Here is a 26,602-nt window from a genome sequence, read left to right as displayed (position 1 = left end):
TTTCCCACATTTCCTCCTGTTTTTGATTTTAATTTCATTTCACTGTTGTTGGACAACATATTTTGTATGATTTAGATCCATTTAACTGTATGGCCTAAAGCATCGTGTATCCTGGGGAATGTTCCAGGTACACTTGAAAAGAATGCATATTCTGCTGTTGTTGGATGGAGTGTTCTATAGATGTCTGTTAATTTAGTTGGTATATAGTGTTGTTGTGTTTTTAAAAATATTTATTTGTTTGGCTGCAACAGATCTTAGCTGTGTTGTGGCATGCAGGATCTTTCATTGTAGTTTCTCTCTGGTTGTAGCTTGGGCTCCAGAGTGTAGGCTCTGTAATTGTAACACGTGGGCTTAGCTGCCCCACAGCATGTGGGATCTTAGTTCTCTGACCAGGGATCAAACTTGTGTCCCCTGCATTGGAGAGCAGATTTTTAACCACTGGACCACCAGGAAAGTCCTTATAATGTTGTTTAAATATTCTGTTTTCTTACTGATCTTGTCTAGTTGTTTTATTCATTATCAAGGAGTATCTTAATTTCTCCTTCATTTTTGAGAGATAGTTTTGCTGGATTTAAAACTTTTGGTTGACATTGTTTCATTTAGCATTTTGAATATGTTATCCTCCTATGTTCTGGCCTCCATGGTTTCTGAGGAGAAATCAGTGCCAGTTTTATTGAGAATCCCTTGCATGTGATGAATGGCTTCTCTTTTGCTGCTTTCAAGGTTCCTATTTCTTTTTTTGTCTTTAGTTTTCAACAGTTTATGATGCATCCAGGTATGGATCTCTTTCATTTATCATCTTTGGGATTTATTGAGCTTCTTGGATGTATAGATTAATATTTTCATCAATTTGGGAAGTTGTAAGCCCTTATATCTTCAGATAATTCTCTCTGCCCCTTGTCCTCTCTGTTTTCCTTTTGGAACTCTCATTTTGTACTTGCTTGATGGTATTTCATCAAGTTCTCTGAGGCTCTGTTCATTATTCATCATTCCTGTTTATTTCTCTTTCTCAAACTGGATAATCTCAATTGATTTATCTTCAAATTTGCTGATTCTTTCTTCTGCCTGCTCATATCTCTAGTAAAGTTTACATTTTAGTTAACTTTTACTTATCAATTCCAGAATTTATATTTACTTAGTATTCTCTATTTGGTGACCATTGTCATACTTTCATTTAGTGCTCTAGACATGGTTTTCTCTAGTTATCTGAATGTGTTTAAAATAGTTGGTTTAAAGGCTTTCTCTTAAAAGTCTGATGTATCTGTGCTTGCATGCGTGTGCGTACTAAGTCACTTCAGTTGTGTCCAACTCTTTGTAATCCCATGGACTGTAGCCCACCAGTCTCCTCTGTCCATGGGATTCTCCAGGCAAGAATACTGGAGTGGGTTGCCATGCCCTCTTAAAGTATCTGCTGCTGCTGCTAGGTTACTTCAGTCGTGCCTGACTCTGTGCGACCCCATAGACGGCAGCCCACCAGGCTCCCCCGTCCCTGGGATTCCCCAGGCAAGAACACTGGAGTGGGTTGCCATTTCCTTCTCCAATGCATGAAAGTGAAAAGTGAAAGTGAAGCCGCTCAGTCGTGTCCGACTCTTAGTGACCCCATGGACTGCTGCCTACCAGGCTCCTCCATCCATGGGATTCTCCAGGCAAGAGTACTGGAGTGGGTTGCCATTGCCTTCTCCGCCTAATGTACCTAGGCTTCCTCAAAGAGTTTCTACAGCTTTTTTCCTTTACTTTATATTGGTTCTACTTTCTTGTTTCTTTCATGCCTTATAATTGTTGAAAACTAGACAGCTAAATAATATAACATGGCCACCCTAAGAATCAGATACTTCCTCCCCTCCCAAAGTTTGTTGTTGTTGTTTGTCATTGTTTGTTTAGTGACTTTCTAAAACTAATTCCATAAAATCTGTTTTCTTTGTCATTTGTGGCCACTGAAGTCTCTTTTCAGTTAGCTTAGTGGTCAGCTAATGATTGGACAGAGATTTCCTTAAACACCTGATACCAATAAATCTCTCAGTATGTGCTAAAGGACTGTATATTGAGGTGCACTTTCAAGACTCAGGCAGTTGACTCCTGTGCCAAAGCCTTCCCTTTCTGCTTGTGTGACCTCTACATACAGCGAAGGCAATGGCAAGCCACTCCAGTACTCTTGCCTAGAAATCCCATGGATGGAGCAGCCTCGTAGGCTGCAGTCCATGGGGTCGCTAAGGGTCGGACACAACTGAGCGACTTCACTTTCACTTTTCACTTTCACGCATTGGAGAAGGAAATGGCAACCCACTCCAGTGTTCTTGCCTGGAGAATCCCAGGGACGGGGGAGCCTGGTGGGCTTCCGTCTATGGGGTCACACAGAGTCGGACACGACTGAAGTGACTTAGCAGCAGCAGCAGCAGACCTCTACATAAGCCCAAGATGACAGCTTAGGGTCTTTTTAGGTCTTTCCTGAGCATGCATACAGCCCTGTGTACATGGCCTCTATTCCCAAGAACCTGTTGTTCCTTCTCAAAGTCCCTGAAGACAGCTCATTCCATAACTTTTCTTTTGAAGATTTTTGATTAGCCTTTTATTTGTTCCAATTGATAGTCACCTCAGGCAGCCTAAACAAATGCCTCTAATTGTTTGCCACAAACACTCCTGGGGAAAAGGCTTTTCACACTTGGTAAACTCTAAGCTCCAAGTCCTGGTAAGTTTGGCACTTTGCTGTTGTTCAGTTGCTAAGTCATAAACTCTTTACGACCTCATGGACTGCAGCACTCCAGTTTGGTATCAAGTCAGGTCAAATAAAGGCAGCCTTGCAAGTGAAGTCTTCCAGTGAACTGCTAGACAAGTGAAGTAATGACAGTTTTCTGGGAATGAGGCTTTGAAAGAGTTCTAACCCCATTCCATCCCCTATGATGATGGCCAGATTGTTGGTTTTCAATGCTTCCACTGAGCTGGAGAGGGAAAAGTGGGACTGCTGCTACTGCTAAGTTGCTTCAGTCGTGTCCGACTCTGTGCGACCCCACAGATGGCAGCCCACCAGGATCCCCCGTCCCTGGGATCTCCAGGCAAGAACACTGGAGTGGGTTGCCATTTCGTTCTCCAATGCATGAAAAGTGAAAAGTAAAAGTGAAATCGCTCAGTTGTGTCCAACTCTTAGCGATCCCATGGACTGCAGCCCACCAGACTCCTCCGTCCATGGGATTTTCCAGGCAAGAGTACTGGAGTGGGGTGCCATTGCCTTCTCCGAAAGTGGGACTAGGGCAAGTTAAAATGTCACAAAGCTCAGTTTTTTCTCACGTTTGGTTATTTTTCTGGAATAAACTTTCCCCATTTTGTTAAAAACCCCTTGTTAATTTCCAGAATTCTGAAAAAAGTCGACTCTGACAATTTTTGCCAGATTTCTCTTTCCTTTAATGGAGAGACTCTGTGGAGGTCCTTACTCAGCCATTTTTACTGATATCACCAATTTAACGACCTGTTGTGTTTAGACATTCTTTCTGGTAATCTTCAACTTAGAGGGGAAATCAAAGCACAGATACATTAGAGCACATAAGGGCAGTGTGCTCATGATCCTGGCCCACAAACTCATGAAAGGGAGAAGACAGTTCCATGATAATCCACTACTAGGTGATCTGTGGGCTTTGTCACTTGCCTTTAGCCCCAAAGCCTAACATACATACTGAAAATCTTTGATCCCAAGTTCCTTTGCCCTGGCCCCCAGAATATCTGGATCTCTTCTCAGTTCATGGATTATCTCACAGACTCGTTTTTATGCTTTCCAGAAACCCCTTCACCGGCTTCTACTCACAGCCTATCTTATAGGTAAGTAACACTGTGTTTCCTTTCATTTGAGATCTATTCCCACTGACATTCTGCCAGTAGCCCTGGCGTTATTATCTCCACTGACCTGTACTACTGAAATTTATAATCTACCTTGTAAACAAAAGAGAAGATTGAATAGTACTGTGTCTAATACCCATCCAAATTATTTAATTGTATTCTCAGTTGCAAGCAGGGGATTTATTTCCTCTATGGCTTAAATGTGTAGGCTCTTCCTTTACACATGTTTTTTACTTTAACTTTTCCTTTTTTCTGTTGATGTTCTTGTTTCCCCTCTTTAGAGCTTCATCCGCCTCCTCTGGACAGGGGGTCTTTTCTTTCAGACCGTCTCTAAATGGTGGGGATTCAGGTCACACAAGAGTCTTCACCCCTAATAATTCAGGTAAGTTAATTTAATATTCCTAAAAAAATGGCGCTTCAACTATTGACATATATACTAAAATGACGATTTCAAGGTGAAAAGAAGTTGAGATTTTTTTTTTACATGCTATTCCAGACCCTGGAAAAGCACTGTCTCAAGTTGTACTCCTTCATTTTCTTTAAGACAGTGAAGGCAGGCTTTGGTTTGTGCCTAATTTTCACTCATCTTATCCCAGGAAGCAAGGTCTGCTGTAATATTTAGCCAGAAGATTGGCCTGTAATATTAAACTGGCTTTTTTTTTTGTCTATTGCTTTTGAGATCCCTATGTTGGAACACTGCTGAGAGCTCAGTGCTCAATGAAAATGATAAACCAGCACCTTTTTTCTCATGTTTTCCAAGATACTTCTGCTACCAGTCCTTGTGATAAGGGTCTGTCTTCTTCCATAGCTCACCAAAATCTTGATATGTCTTTACATCTTTCTATTCATAGTTAAATTCAAATCTCAGACCTCCATGTCAGTACCCCAACCTTAAAGGAAAATAATGGGCCTTATAACTCACCTCTTGAGTTACTTAGCTAACAGCCTTTTCTCTTCTGTGTAGTGTACTACAGATTAAGAACCACTTATTTAACCTGATCCATAAATAACAATACTGAGGAAATACCCCAGGAAGTTATCTTTCATCATCCCATTCCATCCTTAAGGTCAGAGGCAGAACAGAACCACACTGGAGAGCCTTCCTGGTTTCCAGCTACCAGTCCTACAGGTGAGCCCTAGCTCGTCCAGCTTGTCTGCACATGAAAACCTCAGTTAGGCCTGCACACTAAATGCCTCATTCTGGTGTCTTCTTAAGGTGATAAAATGTAACCAGTGAAGAGGGAGGTGGATTTCAAGTGTGGTAGTCATATGTACACAATTTTTCAGAGTGGTCTTAGTTTCAAAGATTCTGTTCTACTGTCAGATTAGCCTCCTGGTTTGGGGTTTAAAAATTAGGTCACACAGTTGTTGTTTAGTCACTAAGTCATGTTTGACTCTTTGCAAGCCCATGAACTGTAGTCTGCCAGGCTCCGCTGTCCATGGGATTTCCCAGGTAAGAATACTGGAGTGGGTTGCCATTTCCTTCTCCAGGGTATCTTCCTGACCCAGGGATCGAACCTTTGTCTCCATCATTGTCAGGTGGATTCCTTACTGCAAGGCTTTAAACTGAGAGGTCTTGGCCACAGTGAACCTAATAAGTATGCTAACACAAATAACATTCCCAAAAGTTTCACAGATAAAGATTTTCAGTGGAATATATCTTTTGGATAGAGATACTGAATGAACTAGGGAAAGCCATTTTCATTTCTCCAGAGAGAACTAGAATAATGTTTTGTAAATTTATGAAACTATGATTCTGATCCAGAAAACAAGAGGAAGAGGGCACAGGAGCAAGAAGAAAGATTTGTAAGGAGCTCTCTTTTAAGTTTACTTTTTAAGTCTTGGGTTTTTGAGAATATTTAGACCAAGCTCTTGGTGACCTACTAAAGTAGGTAAATATTTTGGTCTCAGACTTCAAAATGCCCTTTATTTTCATCAGCAAGGAATTAGGGTCTAAGCCTTAAAAGGCAACACTGGGGGAAATAACATCCCTCTGTGTGTGTGCATGCTAAGTAGCTTCAGTTGTGTTGGATTCTTTACGACCCTACGGACTGAGAGCCTGCCAGGCTCCTCTGTCCATTGGATTCCCAAGGCAGGAATACTGGAGTGGGTTGCCATGCCCTCCTCCAGGTAATCTTCCTGACCCAGGGATAGAACCCATGTCTCCTGTGGCTCCTGCCTTGCAAGCAGATTCTTTACTGCTGACCTACCAGGGAAGCCCTCTAAGATCCTTATAAATGGAGGGATTAACCTACAGGTGACAAAAAGACTTGAGACATATAAACCACCTGCAAGTAAATGTTCTTCAGTTGGATCTTGGAGTAAACTGTATAAAACCATTTATGAGACAGTTGAGGAAAACTGAATATTTAGTGGACATTTGATTAAAGAGCTTTTAATGGGTATTTTTTTTGGTAGGCATGATGCTATTGTGGTTGTTTTTTAAAAGTCTTAAAAAAAATAAGTCTATCTTTTGGAGATGCATACTAAAACATTTATGGATAGAAAGTTAAATGATTGTCCTAGTTTTGCTTTAGCTTCATCTAGTGGAGCAGGGCAGTGTGAGGGAGCAGAAATCAAAGAAAATTTGCCATGAGTTAACTGTTGAAGTTGGGTGATGGGTACGTGTGAATTCATTATATTACTGTTTTTGTATTAAGAGTTATTGAAAAAAGTACCACTTACCCAGAGACATAATTCTGCCTCCCTGGTAATGGTCTCTGGGTATGGTAGTCATGTTCTAGGTTTCCCCAGTTTGATTTCAGAAATATTCTGCCTTATCACCATAAACCAACTGAAACATTCCAGTTTCATAAGTAGCGACATAGCCTTTGTCACACTGGATGTAGCGAGTCTTATTTTCTCGCAATGGAGAAAACTGTGGGGAAGCAACAGCAGTGGTTTACTGTCAAGCTAAACTTCATATAATGACTTAAAAGGGCCTTACTTGCCCTTTTTTTATTATAAACACCCTTAACTGCCTTCCTGTCCTGTGCTGCAGAATCTCTACCAACAGAGGCAGATGGGATTAGCCAGAGGGAGAGAAGCATGGAACACTCCCAGATAGACCACCTTCAAGGTCTCACCTATGCATACTGCTGAAGGATGGACAGAGGCATCTCATACTCACTTAGGTGTGATGCCCTTGGAAAATGTACCCCTGCCTATGCCCGTTTCATTCTGTACTTTCTCTCTCTCATTCTTTACCCTATACACGCTGTATTACTTCCTATGAAAGTGATCAGGTCAGTCCTTCAGGAAGATGTTTATTATCTCTCCCACAGGATACAGATAGCTCCCTTATTTCCTGCAACTTGAAGCAAGGTTATAAAAACAATTGTTGGCATAATTTTGGGTGGGGTGGGGTGATATACTTATTAACCATGTTTTATTTCTGAATTTCACTTTTTAGCTTTGTATATATTCTCCCATTGTCAGTGTTAACAAGCAATAACTCTGTTCCTTGGCCTATTATAATTTTTCTATTTCCCTATTGTTTCCTCTGTACCTAGATACTGTTAAATATGTTGATTTTCCTTTCTTTCTGTTTGGTAACAGTTGGAGACACAGGCTTGAAGCCCTACTAAGGTATACAGATAGTGAAACAAAGAGGAAGCCCTTTTTGCTACTGTAACTGCTTGTGTCATAAACTCTCAAATGGTGGGACAGGCAAAGAACACTACCGCTGAGATCAAACATTGATTCTTCTCTGGGTATTAAGGGGCGGAAAGGAGGGACTAAATGGGCGGCCATAGGCAGGCATGCCCGAAGTGAAAATACTGGAAAGCTGAAGATAGCAGCCGCTCGAGAGAAACTAGGTCTTAGGAGTGACCTTGCAGCTGAATAGGATCCCATTACCCTTTCTGAAACTGAACTTATTTTTAAAGGCATTTCTAGACTCCCCCTCTTTGGGGAGAGAGCCTATGCTGTAGCAGGTGCAGAAAGCAATCTGCCTAGTAATTGGTTCTCATCTATTTCAAGTTTTGTTCATTTACTTTACCTCAGTATATCCTGCAGCTTTGAAAATAAAAAGTTTACTAAATCAGAAAGTGGATGGATTTGGTTCCATTAATCTTTAAACCAGAGAAGTGGCAAAGTGGAGAGAGAAACAATTTTATTTTTGGCCTTTTTATTATTAGTCTAGCAATTTGGGGCTTCCACTCTTTTATTTCTAGATGGTTAACCCACTGATATCTTTATATCTGACTCCAACTGATGAAAACCACTCTAAAACATAAGGACTTCTGTCCCCAAGACAGATATTATAAACAGGGGGTAAAGTCTCTTTTCTGGACACAAAGTAAACCAACACCAAAAAGATTAAAAAGTCAGTCTCTGTCAAACTAGGCAGGAGGGAGTGTCAGGTTTGTAAAACCAAACCTGGAATCTATCTGCACTGTCCTCCTAAACAGCAGACACCATTCCCTCTCCTCTACCCCTCTGTAATCTGTAATTCTACTTTTTTAAAAGGACATCTCCCCTAATTCCCACCTCCAATAAATATCCAGTCTAAATTATTCTCCACCCAATTATTATACTTTTTCACAAGCTCCAGGGGGAAGATTTACCCTGAGACAAACAGTGAACAGAATGGGGATTTTTGGAAAGGTACAAGGCATAGTGGTCCCAGTATCAGAAATGAAAACATTCTGCTCCCTGTGTGATTCAATAAAGCAGCAGGAAAACATATAAAGTCAAGCTGGTATGAGGAGAGGAAGTATTTGTGATTGACTGGGACATAACTGAGATTCTTAGCTGCATTATGCATGAACTTGTGCTCAGAGAGAAATGGGGTACAAGGCAGCCTTATATTCAGGGAAAATGTTGGGACCGGGGTCATATTAGAAACTTTACTCCTCCTTTCCAGAACTCCATGGCTGTGGACCAAAGCCTAGCCTCTCTGTAGAACAGTAAGGGTAAAGAACAGGGATATGAGAAGAGCAAGAGCCTTTTCCCAGACCCGCAGCAAGCCCCTCATTGAGTCTGGAGGCCTAGATGTCTGCCCATCCAAGGCCCACCTCGTTTTGTACTCCATGGTCATCCTCCTGGTCTACCCTTACTATATCCCTGTCCCCCACCCTCTAAGAACACAAAGCTTTTCAGTTCTCTGCCACAAGGTAAGTTAAAAAAAAAAATGTGGTTTCTTTGTTTAAACAGTTACTAAGTTGGTTTGTCTTTTAGTAACAGACCTCCCCTCCCCCAGCCTCCCACTCAGTCCTGGATGATCACATCATCCTCATCGTCGTCTTCGTCCTCCTCCTCCTCCTCTTCATCCTCATCATCTTCTGGCAGTTCCTCCTCCTCCTCTTCTTCCTCTTCATCTAGACATACCACCACTTCAGCTGGCTCAGGTAATCGAGAGTCAAACCAATCAAGTACCTGCTGGGTGCTAAGCCTTGATGCCTGACTCAGTTGAGGGATATCACTTTCCCGGAGCTGTTGGTGGGTTGCCCAGTACCTCTCCAAGGGTCGTATATCCGGTGGGGGCGGGGGATTTGGCAGAGGTGGTGTCTCAGCCCATTCATTCAAGGAGCGGGTTGAAGGTGGTAGCGTGGGAACTGCTGGATCCTGGAAGCTAGGGGCACCAGGTACTGCATTGTCCCGAAACCATTTTAGTTGCCCATGCTTCAAGGCATAGCGTGTGTCACCAAACCACTGAATAATCTCAGGCCGAGGTAAACCAGTGATCTGCTCTAATTTATGGTAATCCTCACGCCGTGCCCATTGGCACTGTAGAAAAAACGATTTGAGGATAGCCAACTGCTCTTTGGTTTTGCGCTTGGTCTTTCGCTGGCGTTGCATGTCTGGGGAAAGATACTCTGCAGGGCCAACCCTACCTGATGCTGAGTTATGCCTTAGCCCCTGGGGCCAGGCTGGCTCCAGCTGTGGGGGTAGTGCCTGTTCATTGGGTGACAGTGGTTGTGGGACACAGCCCAGTGGCTGGAGAGGCTTAGAGGTGGCAGGAGCTCCATTAGCCAGTCCCTGGAAAGAGGAAGAGGTAGAGGAAGGAGGAGTCACATTAGATGCTGACTCCTTCTTACAACTACTGGCAAGTGATGAGATGGATGGGGGCTTATCCCGAGCACGGGGCTGGTGGACAGCTGTAGCGTGGTTCCAGGAAGCAGTACCTAGGCTGTGTGACTGGTCGGGACCCCTGCCTGCCTGCTCCTTAGAGAAGCCACTGCATTGATGTTCCTGCCAAAATTGCGATTGGTGGGGGAATGCCCCACTGCCAGGTACCATCAGGGGCTCCTTTGCTTTCTGGTGACTCAGTGGCTCCTCAGGTTCTACCTTCAATCCTTTCATCTGGGTGGGCTCACTAAGAGTCAGGGGCACTATTCCAAGACCAACTTGTTCTGGAGGTGGCACAGGAGAAGGAGGCACTTCCTCTGGGGGCCGCCCTGCATGATGAGTAAAAGAGAGAAGGGATTTGAAATGGAGTTGGTCCCGATGGTAGACTACTCGGGCTCGAGTCTCTTCAATTTCTTCAGATGACCAGCTAATGCCACAGCGAAGGCGCTGGGCCATGAACCAAGTCTTGACTTTCTCCATCTGCAGCCCATAGCGTAGGCAAAGAAGGGCAATGTCAGCTAAACTAGGATAGGGGAAGTAGCTGAAGGTTTGGAGCAAGTGTTCATTGCTGTCCAGCTCACTGGTCTGGGCTGCTTGGGTCCACACAAGCTGTAGCTCCTCAGAGATTGGAGGGAGGCAGATGAGGCCCGCAGGGGAGCTATTAAGACTGCTGGCCTCTTTATTAGGAGGCATGGTGCTTTCTGATTTGTGCCCTTCAGAGATAGCTGTAATAAGAAGAGAAACAGCTCGATCACTGGGATTCCCCTTTCAGGCCATTGCTCAATTTCTACCAAACAAAACACTGGACTCCAAAAACAATTTTCTATGTGTACTGTGCTGGATTGCTTTTAAAGTGCTTAACAATTTCTCATTTAATTTTCATAACCTTATAAATCATCAGAGCCCGCTATAATTCCCCCTATAGGTATGAAAAAACCAAAGTCCAGCGAAGTTAAATTATTCCAAGTCACAAAACTAGTGAGTGTTGTCACCAAGATGATAATCTGACTTCTGAGGTTAAAAAAAAGGAAAACATTCTTAGAGCCTTTATCTTTCCCATTCAAATTCACTTCACCCTCTAAGTTCACGCAACAAGAGTGACAGAATGAAGACTCACCTAGAAAACCCAAAGAGATGTATGTAATCTCAGAACTTTAGCTCCTAACAGATTGTTTCCTGAGTTATCTCTAGATTATCTCTAGAATGTGGAAAGATTAGGGATACAATGTGTGAGAATCTAGAAGGTAGAGAAGGTAGAACAGTTCTGTCCCTCTACCCAGCTCCCTTTTCTTTTCTCCTTGGTGGTGGAGTGTTGGGGGAAGGTGATTGATAGTTTTATTTTTTTCTAAGTCTCAGTAGGATGAGATGGGTCAGTGATCTGGGATGAATGGAGTTCCCCTTGGTTTTGGTCCCTAGAGGGTAGAGGGAGGTGAATGTTTTCTTCCCCAGGACATCAGCAGAACAAAAGTGATTCCCGTCTTCCCCAGCCTTTGTCTCTCTCTAGGGAGCCTAGAGAGCTCCCTCAGACCTTAATAGCCCCCTCCACACAGGGTGGGAGGCCTGCAGCTCTTATCTCTTCAGTCCAGCTTTCTTCTTGGAACCAGGTGGGCAGGCTCATTATAAACTGTAACCAGGTCCTGCAAGCTACCCAGTGGCAACAGGCTCAACATGGGTGTGGGGACCGCAGAGAAAGCCTCTGAGTATGCTTCATTCCTGGAAACCTGCCCAAGCTATTTCCCAGAATAATTCTGGGCCCCAGTTTGGCATTTTTGTTTTTTTGCCACGTGGCTTGTGGGGATCTTAGTTCCTCAACCAGGGATTGAACCCATGCCCCCTGCATTGGAAGTGCTGAGTCCTAACCACTGGGCAACCAGGGACTTCCCTGGTGACTGAGTTTTAACTCGACTCCCTGTTAAATGCTCCCTATGTGGGCATTAGAGACTAACATTATCTGTCACCCTTTACTTTTCGAGGACTCCCATCTGAGCTTACAAATAGTCCTTCTAATACATTATGGACAGGACAGCATGCCTATGTAAAAGTTACAGATAGAGCAGTGTAATATCGGAAATTTTATATGATGAACAGAAAAATCCGGCAGCATTCTAATGGATGTCACCATTCCCTTTCAAGAAAATCTTAACAAATGAAGGCCATGCAGACCCTGAATGCAATAGTTTGAGAACCTTCAGAGGGTAAGTGGAGGCAGCATGGCATATGGATACGAATGTGAATAAGGCCAGCATTACACAGGAACTTTGAACCCCAGTTCTGTCTGAACTTACAGGCGCCTCAGTTTCCTCATGTGTAACAACTGAAGATAATGTTGAGCATATGTAAAGTTACATGTTTTTACACAGCACCTACTGTGTGCTGGGTGTCATACAGGTGGGGCCTAGAGCTGTTAGAGGTAGAGGTCTGGGGTGAAACAGATCTGAGATGAATCACAGCTTCACCACGCCCCAGAGTGCTTGCTTAAGCCATAGTTTCCCATCAGAATAAAAGGTCATAGCAGCATCTATGTTGCAAGGTTATGACTAAAAACATGCAATTGACATTATGCCTATACTAAAGTGAAGGCTCAATAAATTAGAGTTTTTATCATTGCTTCAGCCTCATGGGATGACTCCGATATAAGGTAATCCTCCTAGACAACAGGGGAAGTGAGGCAAGGCGGAATGTTTTAAATTACTATATCCAATCTGTTTTGCAGAGTCCTAATTCTAATGAGGAGTGGGGGAAACCAGAGTATCTGATTTTGTACTTTTTATATTTGGGGAGTTGGATATAATTACAGAAAGGATTTTGCTGCTTTTAAAAAAAAGTATCAAAATGACTGCTTTAGAACTGAATCTATAATTTAGATATAAATCCCTTTTGATTGCTACCAGGTGAATTTTGATTGCTGCTACCCAACAGGTTCATCTCAAGACACAGCTGAGTGGCTGTGAGGAAGTGCCCGCATAGCTAGGTACTTACAACCACCATTTGGAAGTTGTGGCCCACCAGGAACACCACCACATCTAAGCTGGAGAATACCTGATGATCCAGCGCTCGACACCCACTCAACCTTATTTGTGCCCTATTTTTTTAAGGTCACAGTAACAGTTTAGATGTGAGGAAAAAGTAGCATGAGGAATAACGCAGTCCAGCGTGAGGATGAAGACTGCTAGACAGGGAATAAGGCAGGTGCAGCTCTAAGCCAACAAGAACACAGGTTGCTCTCATTCGTGTGGTCTGCTATCCGTAAGATTCTCATGGCTTTATAGTTCAGTATAACAGTACTGCAAAGGTCATATTTGGTGCACTGCATATATCCACATTTCTTCAATAACACAAAACACGAGTTGTGGAAGACTTTTTGAATGGTGCCTTAAAATTAGGACACAGCAGTAGAGCTGGTACCTCCCTGGAAGAATCTGGCTTTGATATAGGAGGAAACTAGAACCAGGGATCAGCTCATGAGAACTAGAACAAGGAGGGTAGATCCTACAGTAATCAAAAGCACAGTGAAGACACCATAGCATCTTGTGTCCTTGTACCTCATTTGGAGAAAGCAGAAAGAAATCTGAGCTGGAGAAATAAGGACTCCTCTGGGCAGAGGTGTCGGTGATGGTGGTACTATCAATTCTGAATTTACTAAATTTGTAACCATGCCAGATATGCCCTACTGCTACTTAAAGTCACTAATAAAAAGTACAGAGTCAGGGTAACACCCTTATTTCCCTTTGGGCTTTCCATGCCCCTGGACAAAAGGCAGAAAAGAATTAGTGGTCTGCCTTAAACTTCCAGTGTAGGTATTCACACAAGGCCAGGAAAAAGAGATCTTCAGAACTTGAGCCTAGGCTGGGAATTTCCTGGTGGTTCACTGTAGGACTCCACACTTCCACTGCAAGCGGTATGAGTGTGATTCCCTGGTCAGGAGACTAAGATCCCACATGCGGCATGGTGTGGCCAAAAACAAAAATCTTGAGCCTAGGCTTATGGTTAAAACAGGTTCAAGCAAAGACCAGATATGAGCCTGCTAAATTCTCTAAGTCTTTATTCAGAGAACTTAAGAATGTTTCTGCATGAAATGTGTTTTGGTGATAGTTTTCAGGGCCTTAAAGGACATTTAGTGATACTCAATTCATGTGCTTCTCACTTTTTGGATCATGACTCTCTTTGAAAATAAGTTAAAAGTTCTCAGAAAGTTATGACTTACCTCGCACCCTGCCCCAAACATTCCAACTTACATATTATAAATTATAATCTCAGGGGGTTCACTGATTGTCCAGAAGCCCCTGTTAGAAACTGTCCTAGGTCCTCCCAACTTAATAAAGGCAATGGTCGTAATTGCTTTAAGAAAACAGTTTATGAATGAATGGAACAAAGTGGTTGAACGGCTGAAAGAGAATGTAAATTAGTTTAGAAGGGACTAGGTACTAGTGCTACTAGCTGGACAGAGTAGAAGGGAAAGATGTTCAACTGGTCCAGGAGCTTGGTTTAACTCACCCCCACTGGATTACGTAATCAATACCCACAGTGCACTGGACACTAGAGGCTGGTAGTCTAGTCTCTAGCATGGCAAAGTCATCTGCTTCCTTCAGCTGCCCTATGGGCTGAGGCCAATTGTGTGTGACTCCAAACCTGCTTATGCCCCTTGTTTTTCTCTATATAACTAAACATCCTATAAACCTATGAAAATTAGTGCATTAAGAATTGTTTCTGAAAAAAAAAAGTCAAATGCTTTGGAAAGACATAATACGAAGAAATGCACATTTTAAAAAATTGTTGAGTTGGGAGTAGGCAAGAAAACTGTAAAAGACTGGAAGGGCAAGAAACTTAAAAATCTCAGAAGTATTCTGCACTCATATTGCTTCAAAAGTGTTTAAATTCAGACTCCTCTTTAAAGAAACCTGGAAATCACAGATGATGATGCAGTGGCTCCAGTCTGACTGCATATTAGAAAAATTACCCGGGGAAACTTAACCCACGGCATCCACCTCCTCATTCTGACTTACTTAGCCTGAATTGGGGTAGATGAAAGTAGTTTTAAAAAGTTCTCAGGGTGCAGCCAGATTAGAGATTTGCTTATGTAGTTGATATTAGAAAGACAATTGGGACTGCCAATCAGCAACACAAAGAAAACGCTGGGACACTTACCCAAGAAATTGGTGAGATGAATGTATTTTTAATGACAATGCTTAGGATATGTATGCATCATTTAAAAAATTCCCAACTTTAACCGGCTTACTTTCAAGTACTGCCACCTACCTATCCTCAGCATAAAAAGCCCTTCAAATGTATGGTGAGAAGAGGGTTCATATAAAATATATCATCTGGGTCCACATTACCAAATAGGTCTCAGCTTGAGTCTTCTTTCAGTTTATAAGTCTCTAATTAGGAGGCAACACCAGGAACCTTTGAGGACTCAGGTTCTCACTTTTCTGGTTGGTTTTCTGAGTATGGCTGGGTAGGGGTCAGAAGGGGCAGTTTCTCTCAAACCTTTCATTCCCAAAGGCCATGCTCCCCAGGAATAAGGCCAGGTTTCTGTACGTGTGTTGAAGTAGCCAGGAGGCAGTCATGGAGGGGAGGAGGGGAGGCCTGGGAAGGAAACGCTTCTCCTATCCTCCATTTCGCAGGCAGTCTAGAAGGCTCCAAACTGGGTCAGAGAACAAAAAGTTGCTGCACTTGGGGCGATGAGCCCCAGGGAGCAGGCAAATCTCAACCCTCCCCTCGCCAAGGGCGTCCCAACCCGGCCTTCCCCTCCGTATTACACACCCACTCACCCTCCCCCAGTTAAAACAGGGAACCGAAAAGTCCTGAGGAGAAAGGAGAGAGAACCGGACCACTTCGAACCTAGAATTCGCCTCCTCCCCCCAGCGCGGAGATGGGGCTCCGGAGGTCGGAGATCGTACAGGGACTGGAAGGGGAAGTCGAAAGGGCTGGGGATCACTCACCGCAGTCCAGCCCGGGCGGCGGCTCCCAGCCTCGCACCATGGGCCGGGGGGAAAGGGGGAGAAAGGGCAGGGGGCCTCCGGGGTGAGAGGGGTTGCTGCCCGGCGCGGCCTGCTCCGAGCCCACCCGCGCGGAAGGCCAGGACCGGGACTGCCCCCCTCTCCCCGCCCCCGAGAGCGCGCCCGTCTAGCCCAGCCCTGCTCCAGCGAGTTGGAGGCGGGGCGGATGGGTGGGGTGGTGCCAAGGTGGCCCGAGTTCTGATTGGTGGGCGCAGGCAGGCGGGCCCTCGCGGAACGAGTTGGGCCGGCCATTGGCTGAGTGGGTCTCGGTTGAAGTCGGCTACTGGCTCCGTGGGCCTCAGCCGGGATGCCTATTGGCTACATGGGGAAGATGTCCCCCCCGGGCTAGGATGCTGTGAACAGTACCCCCTCCCACCCTCGCCTTGTGGGCGCCGGATCTTCGAGGGTACGCTGGGCAGTATTCCTCCTGGAATTCCCCAAGAAATTCAAAGCAGTTTGCTGAACTGTCCAAACCGCCTACAACTACTCCCTATTTATTTCCTCCGGAAGGAAGACGTTTTCAGTATCCCTTTGCCAGCTTTGTACAGGAGACAAGCGTTCCCAGCCTAGGGTCAAACCGCCGTCTGCAGCGTCAACTGTAAACTAAGCGCCTAAAGCAACCGTCAATTTGTTCTCGAGATGGATCAAGTGTTTTGGCCACCCAGAAAAATGAGGATCCTAGCAGCCTGGCACCTTCCGCCGCTTCCCGGGTCCAGCTGTCACCAGACAGGTGTTCTCAAAGATGAAGTTCTAGAGGGGGTCACCTCCTTAGGTCTTGACAGGCCCCCCAGGCCCTTCCTCTGCCCTAGTAAAGACTACCTGGAGCTGTGCCTCGTGTTGGGGGGCCTTGGTTTTGCTGTCAAGAAAGGGATTAAAATAAAATGGGCTTTCCACCGACTCAGTATTCCACACACTCCAAAATTCTGGGCCAAAAGTTTGTATAGTTAGGATTCTCAGTCTTCTGACAAAACTTGGGAACAATACTTTCTGAAGTGACTCTTCTGTTCTCATGACAGTCTTCTCTTGTTTATTTAGGTCACAATAGCTTATATACTTACAAGAATTTATAAAACAGTTTCAGACTGGTGCCCTGTATTCCACAGATCTCGTCACTCCCCATATACCCCCTAAAAAGTCAACCATCTAACTGATACTTCGATTCTTCATTGCTCCACACTAAGGTCTGGAGCTCTTTAAAGCTTGCCAAGCATGAGAAATGTCTCTCTAATTCAGCTTTTTCTGTTGACTCTGCATTTGCTCCTTCCTCCCTTCTCTCAATACATTTGGTAACAATCCCAACTCCTAAGAGCCATGCCCTTCAAACTAGTATCCCTTAAAAACATGATAGGAATAAGCAATAGAAATAATCTAACTTCTGATCACTTAGGATTTAAGCCAAAGCTGGTGCTATATACAGACCTCCTAACTCAAGACTTATTATAATAACCCCAATGGTTTGTATGTAAGGAAGAAAGGGAAAAGCGAAACATTTTAGGCAGTGACAACCCTCAGCTGTCAATGGAGAGCTCATTCTTTTAATCCAAACAATGAGGCTGGATATTGACTGGAAAGAACTCAGTTTGTTTGGCTACAAAGCCAGGCAGGAACTGTGCAAATTTAGTGACTGCTCCTGGGGGGTTAAGTCAGTCCTTCTGGGCATCACAGATCATGGGCTGGGAATTATGAAATGTAGACAACTCAGTCACATTTATCTCAGAAGATACACACTCCCAAGTCAGGAGTATGCAGGAGAGTCAAAGACTCAAGATTTAAGAGAAGAATCCAAGGAAAGAAATTCCTGTGCCCTGGTTCTGGAAAGCAGGCTGAAGACTCCCTCTTTTATGTGGGTTTCACCCTTACACTTAAGAAGATGATGGAGTGGACTGAGTAGGGGAGTGGAAGAGAGGAAGAGGTCCAGACTTGACATTATCAGAGAAGGAAGTTAGCAAGTCAGTGATCATCCCAGCAATTCCAGGAACTAGTGCTGAAGAATGTGGACCTACCACATCATCCTCAATCTTGAGTAAAAACTCCCTCCCCCTTTTCATGGCTCAGTAACATTAGCAAGACTGACCAGATACACAATTACCCAATAGCTAAGGAAGCTGAAAGAAGTTAAGACTCCTCTCTTGCACAGATCTCTTCCAAAGCACTGGAAGAGTCTCAGCAATGTGTTAATAGGTTTTTGTAGAATTAAAAAAAAAAAATTCAAACTGCAGTTGGTCAAGATCGATGTCTCTTTCTGACTTCCCCTCTATCACCCTTCTCTTTTTGTCCAGTAGGAATGAAGAGGCCATGGGCATTTTGGGATTGACTAATGAAGTTGAGTTGGGAATATATTTAGTTTGGGTTTAGGATTTACACATCTGTGGTTTGCAGTTACTTCTTTGAACGGTTAATAGTATTTATAATGTTATGGGCTGAACTGTGTCCCCTGAAATTCCTGTTAAAGTCCTAACTCCCAGGACCTCAGAATGTAACCATATTTGGAAATAAGGTCTATTCAGAAGTAATTAAAATAAAGCCTTTAGGGTAAGTCAATTCAGTATAACTGCTGTCCTTATAGTAAGATGGAATTTGGATACAGACATGCAGGAAGGACAGACTATATGAAGACATAGGGAGAAGATGGCTATCTACAAGCCAAGAGAGAGGAACCTCAGAATGAAATCAACCCTGCCAATGTCTGGATCTCAGGCTTCTAGCCTCAAAACCGTGAGAAAATTTCCATATTATAAGCCACCAAGTCTAAGTATTTTGTTATGGCAGCTCTGACAAACTAATATACAGCTTCCAGGAATACTACTAATGTCAACAATTCAGAGTTATGTTATTCATTACTACAAAATTTGAAAATGCTCCAAAATCTTACACCACATATACTAAAGAAATTTGGTAGGGTTTTCCCAAGTTTGACAAAAATCTGCGCCCCCTCCAATTATGTGAACATACAAGGTGTGAAAGAGAAATTTTTTCAAATTATAAAAAAAAATTTTTTTAGGTGATCATGGTGATGGAATTACCTCTTTATGGAAAAATTATACGTAATCATATTAAAAGACTGATATCAAAGAGTGTGCAGCCAGAAACAAAATTGTAGGAAAAAATACTTAGTTTTGCCACATAGGTAACTTAAATTTTTTTAAAATTTTGTGATCTTTATCAGCTTTTTAAGGAGAAGGCAATGGCACCCCACTCCAGTACTCTTGCCTGGAAAATCCCATGGACAGAGGAGCCTGGTAGGCTGCCGTCCATGGGGCTGCTAAGTCGGACACGACTGAGCGACTTCACTTTCACTTTTTACTTTCATGCATTGGAGAAGGAAATGGCAACCCACTCACATTCTTGCTTGGAGAATCCCAGGGACGGGGGACCCTGGTGGGCTGCCATCTTTGGGGTTGCACAGAGTCGGACACGACTGAAGTGACTTAGCAGCAGCAGCTTTTTAAAAATTATAATTTTTATATATTTTCTCATCCTGAAATATATTCACTCTTGTGCCTTATGTATTTATTTTTCTTGAAAAAAGGGTCCATAAGTTGTGTGTTTCAGACAACCAAAAACTTGGACCTATCCCTGGGAATGAAATGGATATGGTGAGTTTCTGCCCCATTTAGGGAAACCCTGCTCTAGTGTTCTATGCTCTGTCCTGAGAAACACTGGAGGGGAGGGCTGACCAATCACAGCTGCTAAGTATGGAGGACTTAGGATAGCAAAAGCTGCAATAAAGGAGTTTGCAGAAGAAAGATTTCAGACAAACCTATTACCAAACTAAGATGTGACAAGTCTAGAAAGACATTAAGACCATGGAGCAACCCTAGGCAATAAGCCATGGAGGGAACCCCTTGGAAGTCCTCAGTTACCTCTCCTTGGGTGTCTGCTCCTCATGCCGATTCTACCCTTCAGCATATCTGGTTTCAGTTACAATGTGTACTAAAGAGTGGGTACTCTGCAGTGACATCACAACTTGGCCATTATGACGTAATGACATGGCATCTGATTATTCTAGGGCTAGGGCTTCCCTATAAGGAATGTCCTTTCATTACTTTGAGGGTAATTGGACTCTTTCGTCATCCAGGTGATGTGGGAGTCAATGCTATTTTAGAACTGTCTTTTTCAAGGTTACTTCCCTTTAATATCTATTTCTGTCACTTCATTTTGTATTAGACAAAGGTCCTTGCTTTTCCTCTCCATCATGCTTCTTGTTGTTTTAGGGTAACCCTTGACAAAGGGGCTTTGATCTTCCCTCCACTGCCTAAGGAGCAGAATGTAATTTAGATGATCCCTTAAGAAGAGCACCCCACCAAAGGGGAAAACTTTTACCTGAGCTATTTCCTTTAATTGCATCAGCAACTGGTTCTGGGTGCAAGGTAGAGGGGAGCTAAGCGCCAGGCCTGGTAACTTCCCCTACCACTGCCCCAAATGGTAGTGTCATACAATAGGGGTGTCTTGTAACAGGGCCGCCCAACCCCTCCATTATCTCCTTCCCATCTCAAGAAATGAGCTGGCCAAGCAATGAGGGGTGAGAGGGAGGAAGAAATCTTGCCTCCTGGTCTCTTGCCACCCTCAGCTCCCCAAAAATAATACTTCTCAACATCTTATACTTTCTTTTCAAATTTCAACTTTATTTCAAATATGAGGTCTTTTATCCAAAAGGGAGGGCAGTTGCATTAGGAAGCTGAAATGAGGCACAATATCAGCAGGTATGGGGTCCAGAGGACCAAGCTGCACTGTGAAGGGGGTGGGGAAGTTCACGGAGGATCTGAGGAGAACAGTGGTTTGGCGGGATTCACAGAACACACTTTTATTTCCTCCCTAGGTTAGCTATTCAATGGGTAGATTATCCAGTTGTCTGTTCTAGCAACTTCACTGTTTCAGCAACATCATTGAAACAAGTGCCAAGGCTAAGGACATACTCGTCCCTTTTGTTTCAGTTTCTGCCTGAATGCAGTAGGGAATGGAAACTAGAAGCAGAAAATGAAACACTTCTGATGTATCCCTTGCCAAGAAAAATCATGGGTCTGTTCCTGTGGAGAGAGGACTCTGGTAGCCTGGGAACAGAATGTGGTCAGGAGGCTTGGGTTTAAGTCCCATTTGCAGTTGTCCTAACAAAGTCTCTGACCCTGCTGAGGTCCCTTCTCATCTCTGGACCTGTGTCCTTATCTCTAGAGGAATCTAGACCCAATGATCTCTAAAGACAAGCCTTTTCAGGTCTCTGGATTCTGTGATCTATGTATTGCCAAGATCCAGAGGAGCTCCAGAGAAACACAGGAGTTAGAAGAAAGGCAATGTGGAATGAGATTGGAAAGCTGAGTTAGGGCTTATTAAGAAGAGAAATGATGAGCTACATTCATAAAGGAAAACAAAGGAACAGGAAGAGTATGTAGGAAGGACATCTGAGGTCTGGACGACAGGAAAGGGCAACAGTGTTCCTGCTGTGTTGCTTCAAGGACCCAGCCTGTGACCATGGTACAGGTTTCTCATGGCACTTCCCAGTCCACGGCTGACAGGTTATACCCTGAACTGTTCCTGTTCGTAGTCATCAGGCTTTACAAGAAAGTCCTGTGCTTAACACATGACACACCTCTCAAGAGTCTGCCAAATTCCTAGTGTTTCTCAAGTCAGATTTGACTAGAAGCTTCCCACCTTCCCACCACTACCCTCGGGCAACTCTGTATGGAAAAACCACAAGACTCAAGTCTTGGCTCTATAAAGCTGATAATAGAGGAATGGGTGAGCAATGGTAATTCTTAGAGAGAAAGCTCAAGAACACTGAATTCTCTTTGGTTCCCTGCCCCCAAATCCAGGAGACCGACCATCCAGCAGACCATCCAGCAATTAGCCTATTCATGAACCCTTCCAGTGCAGTTTAGGGAACTGGGTGGTTCAAGGCTAGAGGCGGGGTAGGAAGGTGCAAAGCACGCCAACAGGTGTGGACTACCTAGGGCCAGAAGAGAATCCCAGTGTATGGGAAGGCTGGAGTTCACGTGGGTTCCTAAATTCTCCAGCAGGCAGACGAAGTGGTTCCCTGCTGATCCTACGGAGCTGGGACAGAGTCACAGAAAGCAGCAGCAAGCTTCTGGAAGGAGCAGATGAAGCTTGGGACCCTTAGTGCTTTGCCTTTCCCAAGCCAGTTAGGGAGGCTAGGAAGGCAGAGCACAATTAGAAACTGGTCTTTTCCTAGTATGAGATATGTGGCAAGGGTTTCTGTTTGTTTTTTTTTTAATGGCAAGGTTTTAATTTTGTTTTTAAAGGAAAATATTATGACATCATGCTTATGCACAGAGGCTCTGGAGATCTCCTGCATTCACAACCCTAGCTCTGCCATTTACTAGTTGTGTGATCTTGAATAAATTACTGAGCTTTTCTGAACTGTTTTCTCTCTAAAACAAGAATAACATTACTCAATTCATAGGGTTGTTTTGAGGATTATAATGCATGCAAGGCACCAGATTTTAGTGGATAAATAAGTAAATGTGGGCTCTTGAGATTGCTAAATACAACGTAACAGTCATGCATACACATTAAGCAACCCTCCCCCTCCATTATCCTCCCTTGGGCTCTTCATTGGTGACTAAAAAGTGCATTGCTTGGTGGCTTCCAGTACATTTTCTCTCTTCACTCTGCTGGAACTCTGACCTGAAGGTGATCCACAAGATACATGAAATTCTTTGTTTTCTTTATCAGATAAGGATGACATATAAATGGACATTTGAATGACTTGGGGTTTCCCTTTTAACCTTTTTTTTTCTTTAAAGAATAAGGGTTTTGGAGGGGAGGGGCATGATAAACAAACCCCATACTCTATTCTGAATGCGTGTATGGGCACATGTGCATCTACCTTCTCTCACTGAGTGGTAAAAGGGGGATCCAAAATTTTTTGAGAAATCAATAACAGCAAGAAATGGGTTTGGGGAGCTGGGTTACCTGGGAGCTCCATGTTCATCTGCAGCATCAGGAACTGCTTCTTCTTCCTTCTAGAAGACTGTCAAGAAGGAGCCTGAGAGAGGAAAATGGACCAACCATGGTCTTCGAGAAAAGGAAGCAGGTTCTCCACTCCTTCTGGAGGGAGAAGGAATAGCAGAGATCAACAAGGATGAAGAGGGAGGCAGATGGAACTAGAGAAGATGAAGGTAAATACCCTACATGCTAAAAGAAAATGAAAATAGTGACAGGGGCAGAAGGAAAGAAAAGAGCTTAGAAACAGGGTGAAAGGAGAGGAAAAACAAACACCCAGCAGAGGTTAACCAGGACACGTAAGGCATGAACGTGAATGGCTAGGAGAGTCCAGCTTTCCCATTCACTTGCTCAGGGTATGGAACAGACTGCTATCTTCCGGCACCATTTACTTTTCAAGTTGCTCCGTTCCTTTATTTGAAATGTTTTCCATTTGTTATACCAATAATCCTTTAACCTCAAGAAAGTCCCCAACACTGTTTCATCTTAGGGGCTCCCAAGCATCATTTTCCCCGATAGAGGCACCTCCCCCAAGCTGTCTCATAGCACCCAGGCTGGAAGTCTGTGGGGCAAGAGCAAAAAGCAAGGGGGCAGGGGATGAGCTGTGGTTTGAAAGAGGCCCTGGAATACCCTGAGGCTCCAGGCTGGTTATGGGATATTTCCTGGGCTCTGGAACATGTGTCAAAAACTGGAGGACCATTCTCAGGCCCAACCAGACGTTTGGGGTGCTGTGTGTTCTGAACTGTAAGCACTCCAACTTCAGGCTGGAGAATGTGGCTTCTAATCCACACTCTGCCCCTCACAGATCATACAATGTCAGAGCAAGAAGGGGCCTAAGAGATCAACTAATCCAAATGCAGTTTCTCAAGGAGGAAACTGGGGCCCAGAGAGGTGAAGTAACTTGCCCAAAGTTATCCAGCTAGTCAGTGATTTCTTTTTCTTCTGAGGCAGAAAGAATCCCGTGTTTCGCTCGTCCCTTGACAAATACAGTCCATAAAGTGCTTAGAGGTCATTAGAAGGCACCCAGAAAGGTAAGGCTGGCATTTTCCTGGAAGCCCCTGATTGCACTTACCCCTTAGGCACCACATTATTTAGCTACAAGCCCTGGAGTTGGTTTTGCTTTCATTTTCATCCCCAGGGCTGCCTGGAGGAAGGAGCTCTGACTGTTACCTGCCATGACTCCCCAGCCAGTCAGTGGAGACTGAAACCAGGGATTGCAGGGGTGACGAGGGAATCCTATCATAATGCCCGGGGGCTGGGGAGCAATGGCCAAATTCCTGCGACTTAAGCAAGGTAATTATAGCTGAGTTAAAGCTAGGACAGCAGGGCTCTGGGACCTGGGGTGGCAAAGACCAGTAAGAGGAATCTAAATGATTTCAACTGTGGTGTGTTTCTAGTTCACATTAAAATACTTCCTGAGTACTAAGGAGGTGTCCTCAACCTTTGACTACCTAGGCCTGACCCACTTTCTCCCAGTACCCACTCACGGAAGAGAACATCACCATCGTCCTTTTGCTTCTTTTCTAATATTCCAGCACCCCTCCGTCTCCCTTTTCTATGACGTGGGTTCATCCACTCACATCCACCCCAGTCTCCTCGGCTTTCTATAAGTCCACGCACTCCCTACACCCCTTTGGTTTCTCCCATTCTCCTCGCCCTCCCTGACTTGACTCCTTAGGACAGCTCCCCGCCAATCCCGGTTTCTCCCATTCCTCCCAGGCAAATGTTTGGGATCTCCCAGTCCTCCTGGTGCCTTTGATTTTTTTCCGCCGTCGGCAGCCTGCGTCTCAGATAAAGTGGATCCAGCCCTGGGGCTCCGGGTTTCCGCCACTGCCCGGGTGCTCCGGCCCACGCAGAGCATAGTCACGGCCGCCGTTGTTGTCCCAGAACTCGCGGCCCGTCACGCGGTAGCGCAGGGCGAAGAGCAAGGAACCTCCTATGGGTGGCGCGGGCAGGCGGAAGGAGAAGCGGTCGGCACGCGGAGGGGGCGGGGCCGGGCCGGCGTAGGCGGCGGGCGCTTCTCGTTGGCTCCGCCAGCCGTCTGCACTCCAGCGCACGCTCACGCGCTTCTCGTAGGCCAGGTCCAGCACGCGCGCGCTCCCGGCCACGCCCAGCGGGCCCGCCTCGACGCGTTCCAGGCAGATGCGCTGAGCCTGCAAGCGGGCGGCGAAGCCGGGCTCGCTGGCCGGCTCCAGGGCGGCGCGCGCCTCCTGTAGGGAAAGGAGGAGCTGGGAAGAGCGAGCCGGGAGAAGGAGAGGGGCGGGGTCAGGGCGAGGCACCGGCCCAATCGGAGGCCGACCCTGGAGTCCGGGCTGTCTGGGGTAGCTGGGAGAGTGGCCTAGGGAACTCGCCAAAGGGAACCCCAAAGGGGGTGAGCGAGAGCAAGCCCAGGGTTGGGGATGGAGATGGGTGCTTCTAGGTATACCCACTCCCACACGTCCGCCGAGGCCAAGCTGAGGAAATCCTGGGGAAGCGGAGTGCCTCTGCCGCCTACCTGGAGGCCTCGGGCGCGGGGCTGGCACGGCGCGAAGTGGCGGAGGGCGTCCCTCTGCAGCTGGACCTGCACGTGGCGGGGCACCCGGGGCAGCTCTCCCGGGCGGAAGCGGCGCACGGCTGCCAGCTCCAGCCCTAGCGCGTCAGCGAAACGCACTCTTTTACGGGTATCGGGGCTATGGTTGCGGAGCGCCCGGGTCCCGCCGCCTCCGGCGGGCGCAGAACGAGCCCGGCGTCCCCGACTCGGACCTGGAGCTCGGGATCGAGCCCCGAAACGCGTCCCTCCCTCGCTTGGTTCCTCCCCTGGCTCCTCCTCGAGGCTGGGCCGCTGGCTGAGGTAGTAGGCGCGCTCTGTCAGCGAGGCGATGAAGCTCAGGTTGCGGGGGATGTCGGTGCGGGGGTGCCGCTCGCGAGACATAGCACCACCCCCCCGCCCCGCCCAGGCGGGACCCTCCGGCGGCGCCGGCGCGCTGCCCTCCTTTCCTAGCTCGCACCCGGCCGGTGTTCGCACAGAAGCTTCAGCCACCCCCGCAGTTGTGTGCTCTCCTTGCTGTCACCTCCAGAATCCTCCACCTTCTGCAGCTCTGCCTCGTCTCCAAGTGACTACCTTTCCTCCCACTGGCCGCCTTCTCCCAGGGTCTTTGACCATCACCTCCTGCGGGCTGTCTCCTCTGAGCCTGCGCTTAGCCGCGCTCACCCTCCGGTCCCGCGGCCCTCGCGGGGCCTGGCCCCCGCCCACAGCCCTCTGACAAGGGACTCCCCATCTATCATTGATGTTGCCGCACCAGGAGGCGGGCACTCCACTCTATCGGTCCAGAGTGGGACCACTCTTCCTTTTTTTTTCTTTTTAACGGCCTCAGCCTTTCCGGCATCGGAAGAGTTAACGCAAGGAGTAGAGAGGAACCTTTTCTTTTCGAGGAAGGTTCAAACCGCCCAGCCCGTAACTTTCTCTTCTGGGCTCAATGTTTTCTTTCCTAAACCCTAGGCTCCAGGTTTGGGAGGATGGTAGTGGCGGGTGCAAATATGGGAAAGTCACAAAAGCTAGGTAGAGCCTCAAATAGAAATTGAGATGTGGTGCTCAAATAGGTGGGTGGCCCTTTGGAAAGAGTTCTGAGCTGAGAATTGTGGAAAGACCTAGTTTCTGGTCTCACCTCTGGTGCTATTTAGCTGTGTGACTTTGAGCAAGGCACAACTTCTCTGGACCTCAGTTTTCTCATCTGTAAGAAAAAGTGGATTAAAACTCTGCTCTTTGACCA

At 45.7% G+C, this 26,602-nt stretch overlaps 3 protein-coding genes across 4 annotated transcripts in view; 1 reads left to right on the top strand and 2 right to left on the bottom strand.

The window, feature by feature from the left end:
• RNF212B (ring finger protein 212B) overlaps positions 1 to 6,954 on the top strand; it is a 42,365-nt gene extending 35,411 nt beyond the window's left edge. Inside the window, exons 12-15 of the mRNA XM_055436606.2 lie at positions 3,768 to 3,807; positions 4,107 to 4,207; positions 4,893 to 4,954; positions 6,827 to 6,954. Coding sequence (XP_055292581.1) covers positions 3,768 to 3,807; positions 4,107 to 4,207; positions 4,893 to 4,954; positions 6,827 to 6,892 — 269 coding nt within the window. The 3' untranslated portion in view covers positions 6,893 to 6,954. The remainder of the gene's footprint in view (positions 1 to 3,767; positions 3,808 to 4,106; positions 4,208 to 4,892; positions 4,955 to 6,826) is intronic.
• A 983-nt stretch (positions 6,955 to 7,937) lies between these two features.
• Positions 7,938 to 16,047, bottom strand: HOMEZ (homeobox and leucine zipper encoding). The gene is made up of 2 exons (XM_055436604.2): positions 15,840 to 16,047; positions 7,938 to 10,622 (listed from the first exon to the last, which is right to left on the bottom strand). The coding sequence occupies exons 1-2, from the start codon at positions 15,877 to 15,879 to the stop codon at positions 9,037 to 9,039; spliced, it is 1,626 nt and encodes a 541-aa protein (XP_055292579.2). The 5' UTR covers positions 15,880 to 16,047; the 3' UTR covers positions 7,938 to 9,036.
• Positions 16,048 to 20,519: 4,472 nt separating this feature from the next.
• PPP1R3E (protein phosphatase 1 regulatory subunit 3E) lies at positions 20,520 to 25,798 on the bottom strand. 2 transcript variants are annotated; one of them, XR_008687292.2, is made up of 3 exons: positions 25,348 to 25,798; positions 22,824 to 25,063; positions 20,520 to 22,535 (listed from the first exon to the last, which is right to left on the bottom strand). XR_008687292.2 is itself a non-coding variant. In XM_055436607.2 (2 exons), exons 1-2 carry the CDS (start codon positions 25,762 to 25,764, stop codon positions 24,641 to 24,643), a joined length of 840 nt encoding a protein of 279 aa, XP_055292582.1. In that variant the 5' UTR covers positions 25,765 to 25,798; the 3' UTR covers positions 20,520 to 24,640. The 2 variants fall into 2 exon arrangements, 1 of the variants encoding a protein (XP_055292582.1); XM_055436607.2 differs by having other exon boundaries at positions 20,520 to 25,063.
• Positions 25,799 to 26,602: the final 804 nt, after the last annotated feature.

This window comes from Moschus berezovskii, chromosome 9, assembly GCF_049115385.1.
Source record: "Moschus berezovskii isolate FMDL1 chromosome 9, NW_MosBer_1.0, whole genome shotgun sequence".
Classification (NCBI taxonomy): domain Eukaryota; kingdom Metazoa; phylum Chordata; class Mammalia; order Artiodactyla; family Moschidae; genus Moschus; species Moschus berezovskii.
Note: the sequence above shows the minus strand (reverse complement) of the source record. Positions and strands in the feature narration are given on the sequence as shown.

Excerpts from the sequence above, each read along its gene's own strand:
- HOMEZ (XM_055436604.2), bottom strand. The coding sequence starts at position 15,879 with ATGGTGCGAGGCTGGGAGCCGCCGCCCGGGCTGGACTGCG. Across the intron at positions 10,623-15,839 it reads GCCGCCCGGGCTGGACTGCG|CTATCTCTGAAGGGCACAAA; the intron begins GTGAGTGATCCC and ends TTCTTATTACAG.
- PPP1R3E (XM_055436607.2), bottom strand. The coding sequence starts at position 25,764 with ATGTCTCGCGAGCGGCACCCCCGCACCGACATCCCCCGCAACCTGAGC. Across the intron at positions 25,064-25,347 it reads CCCGCGCCCGAGGCCTCCAG|GAGGCGCGCGCCGCCCTGGA; the intron begins GTAGGCGGCAGA and ends CTTTCCCTACAG.